The sequence below is a fragment of the Anoplophora glabripennis genome, unplaced genomic scaffold (genome assembly GCF_000390285.2).
Source record: "Anoplophora glabripennis isolate ALB-LARVAE unplaced genomic scaffold, Agla_2.0 scaffold7491, whole genome shotgun sequence".
Taxonomy (NCBI): domain Eukaryota; kingdom Metazoa; phylum Arthropoda; class Insecta; order Coleoptera; family Cerambycidae; genus Anoplophora; species Anoplophora glabripennis.
Genome location: NW_019423567.1, coordinates 1 through 3059, shown reverse-complemented (window position 1 = coordinate 3059; position 3059 = coordinate 1). Strand labels below are relative to the sequence as shown.

General features: G+C 41.5%; 1 protein-coding gene across 1 annotated transcript; it reads right to left on the bottom strand.

Annotated features, from left to right (window-relative positions):
- Positions 1-990: 990 nt before the first annotated feature.
- LOC108916733 (ankyrin repeat, PH and SEC7 domain containing protein secG-like) lies at positions 991-2946 on the bottom strand. The gene has a single exon (XM_018723027.1). The coding sequence runs from the start codon at positions 2944-2946 to the stop codon at positions 991-993; it is 1956 nt and encodes a 651-aa protein (XP_018578543.1).
- Positions 2947-3059: the final 113 nt, after the last annotated feature.

Below are 3059 nucleotides of genomic sequence, written 5' to 3'. Positions count from 1 at the left end.
GATAGTGATAGGCATGTAGACCTTGTCGCTTTAATATTCTTCCAACCTGAAATGTTAGTAGCACATCCAATCAATTCTGTTAAGGAAATCTTTAAGACTTTTTTACTTAGTTTTGATCACAAAATCGGCCTGTTCAGGGTTGGCAGCTAATTATGAGACACCCTGTATACAAAAACATCCCAATATGTATTTATATTTCTTAGCTGAATGTTCATGGGCTATTGCCAATAAATTAAAAATGCTTATATTTTGTAGCACTAAAAGCTTAAGAGAGAAGTTTAGTTTTCAATCTGATTTGACACAGAATAGATGTGATATCTGAAGAAGCTAATAAACAATATCTTTTAATTATTAAAGTGTTTTAGTTCTACCCATAATCCCAACAGTTGTTAGCGGAATGGCGAAAAAATATTTTCTTTTATCAATGACTGCGCAGATGCCCTGGCTGATTACTTTGCAGTTTTAAAAACGCCTTAATTTAATTAAATTCAATATTTCCGCAAATAGAACGGCTAGAGCGTCGCGGTTTGGATTGCCATTTGAAAAAATTTGGGGGATGACACCCCCGCATAGGAGGGTGGAATGTGGGCTATGAGTTTCACGTCAAAAGTTGTTCTCCCTCACAAACAAAATCGACGTGTTTCAGTATTTTTTCGACAAGATCTTTTCCTGGCAGTTATGTCCTACGGCCCGTTTTCGATGGGCCACACTGTATAGAAAACGATGTGTCTAATCCAAAAATACGTTCGTTTTTAATTTAAAGGGTCGTTTTTGGCGATAAAATAGCTTATTTTGTGTTTTTGACAAATACCCAAAATACATGGAAAAATATATATAAAGCTTGGTAGTTTTAGTTTCTGGTTCAGCAATTTTTTTGTGTGTTATTCAGATTAATTGAAATACTCTTAATTATACACAAAATATTTAAAACTACTGCCTTACATTAACACACATTCCAGCAATACGACCCACCCCCACTTTCTGACCAATTCACCACTTATTTGTACTAGTATCTGCTCCTTGATCTTCCAAAAATTTGACTGTGTCCAAGTGACCATTGTTAGCAGCAAAAATTAGTGCCGTGTTGCCTTCACGATCTCTAAGATTGATATCTGCACCCAGTTCGAGAAGGAACTTAACAGTGTCCAACTGACCGTTCGAGGCAGCCAAATGCAGTGGAGTACGACCGTCACGATTTCTAACGTTGAAATTTGCACCCAATTCTAGGAGGAATTTGACAGTGTGCAAGTGACCATTCGAGGCAGCCAAATGCAGTGGAGTACGACCGTCAAGATTTCTAGCGTTGAAATCAGCACCCAATTTCAGGAGGAATTTGACAGTGTCCAAGTGACCATTCGAGGAAGTTAAATGCAGTGGAGTATGTTTGTAGTTATCTTCAGCATTGAAGTCCGCCCCCAGCCCAAGAAAGAATTCGACTGTGTCCAAGTGACCATTCGAGGCTGCCAAATGTATTGCGGTACACCCATCATAATCCGTAGCATTGAAATCTGCACCCAGTCCAAGAAGGAATTTGACAGTGTCAAGATGGCCATTCGATACAGCTAGATGGAGCGGCGTGTGACTGTAGTTATCTTCAATGTTGAAATCTGCACCCAGTCCAAGAAACAATTTGACTGTATCTAGATGACCATTCGAGGCAGCTAAATGCAGTGGGGTTCGGTTGTAACTATCTCTGACATTGAACTTTACACCCATTTCAAGAAGAGATCTGACTGTATCCAAGTGACCATTCGACGCAGCTAAATGCAAAGGCGTCCGGTTATAGTTGTCTCCAATACCTACGCGTACACCGAGTTCAAGAAACAATCTGACTATGTCCAAGTAACCATTCGAGGCAGCTAAATGCAATGGAGTACGGCCGTACGTATCTCCGACGTTGAAATCTGCACTCAGCCCCAGGAGAAATTTGACTATGTCTAAATAACCTTCCGAGGCAGCCAAATGCACAAGTGAGCGATTGTAATTGTCTTCGACGTGGAAATCTACGCCCAGTTCAAGAAAGAATTTGATTGTGTCCAACTGGCCATTAGCGCAAGCGAAGTGTAACGGGGTCAGTCCGATGTTATCTTTGACATTGACATCGTCGCTGGACTTTATGAGGTATTTTACACCATCCAAATCGTTCGTCGCTGCTGCTAAATGCAATGGCGTGTGACCGTCTTTGTCCACGCTGTCGATCTTTGCTCCATGCTCGACAAGAAACTTCACCATCTCGAAATGGCCTCCGCTAGCGGCATAGTGCAGTGGCGCCCTCCCAAATTTATCCTTTATGTTAACCCCGCCCTCTCGTACCAGGATCCGTACAACTTTCAAAACATTCCCCCCTCCAAGCCTTTTAATCCCGATGCTCCGCGCGAGAGATTGCAGAAAGTTTCTTTCTTTACCGGAGTTTTGCAAGTCGGCGCTGTTGATTTCTTTGCCAGTAATGATTTTAAAACCAACGCATTTGAGAATGAGTTCAAGGGTTGCCGTGCAACCTTCTTCACTCAGTAAGTGTAGAAGATTAGCGCCTTGTGTCCAGTAGTTGGGATAGTGCGCACGGGACTGATATTTCCCGAATATATTAGCAGGTATAGAATTTATGAGCTTCTTCAGAAAATTCTCCAGGAAAGATCGGATAGTTCGATAATTAGGAGATGTTAATATTCGATCGATGAAGAGCTCTTGAAAATCCGAGTTTGGGTTGTGTAACTGAAGTTGCAATTCGTGAATTAGGCTTTCTGTCACGAAATATTCTGCGAAAGTCCTGTGAATAAACTGAAGTTCAGTGTTTGACTTCTGTATAATCCCTATCTTTAGAAAGCTTTCGTCGATATCCTTGCAACTTTGTCTATAACACGAAAAAAGGTGACAGTCTTTCTGATGTAGTACCACTTCTAAGGCTAGTATTCTGTGGTAAGTAAGAGATTCGTCGAACTGTCCCATCAGAGCTTTATTTGCAGCCGCCACGCGCCATTATTCTATGGCTAGAAATTGGCCTCAATGATTTGGGATCGAGGGGGATTATCCCTCTTTATCCTGCCTCATCTCGTGTAGGC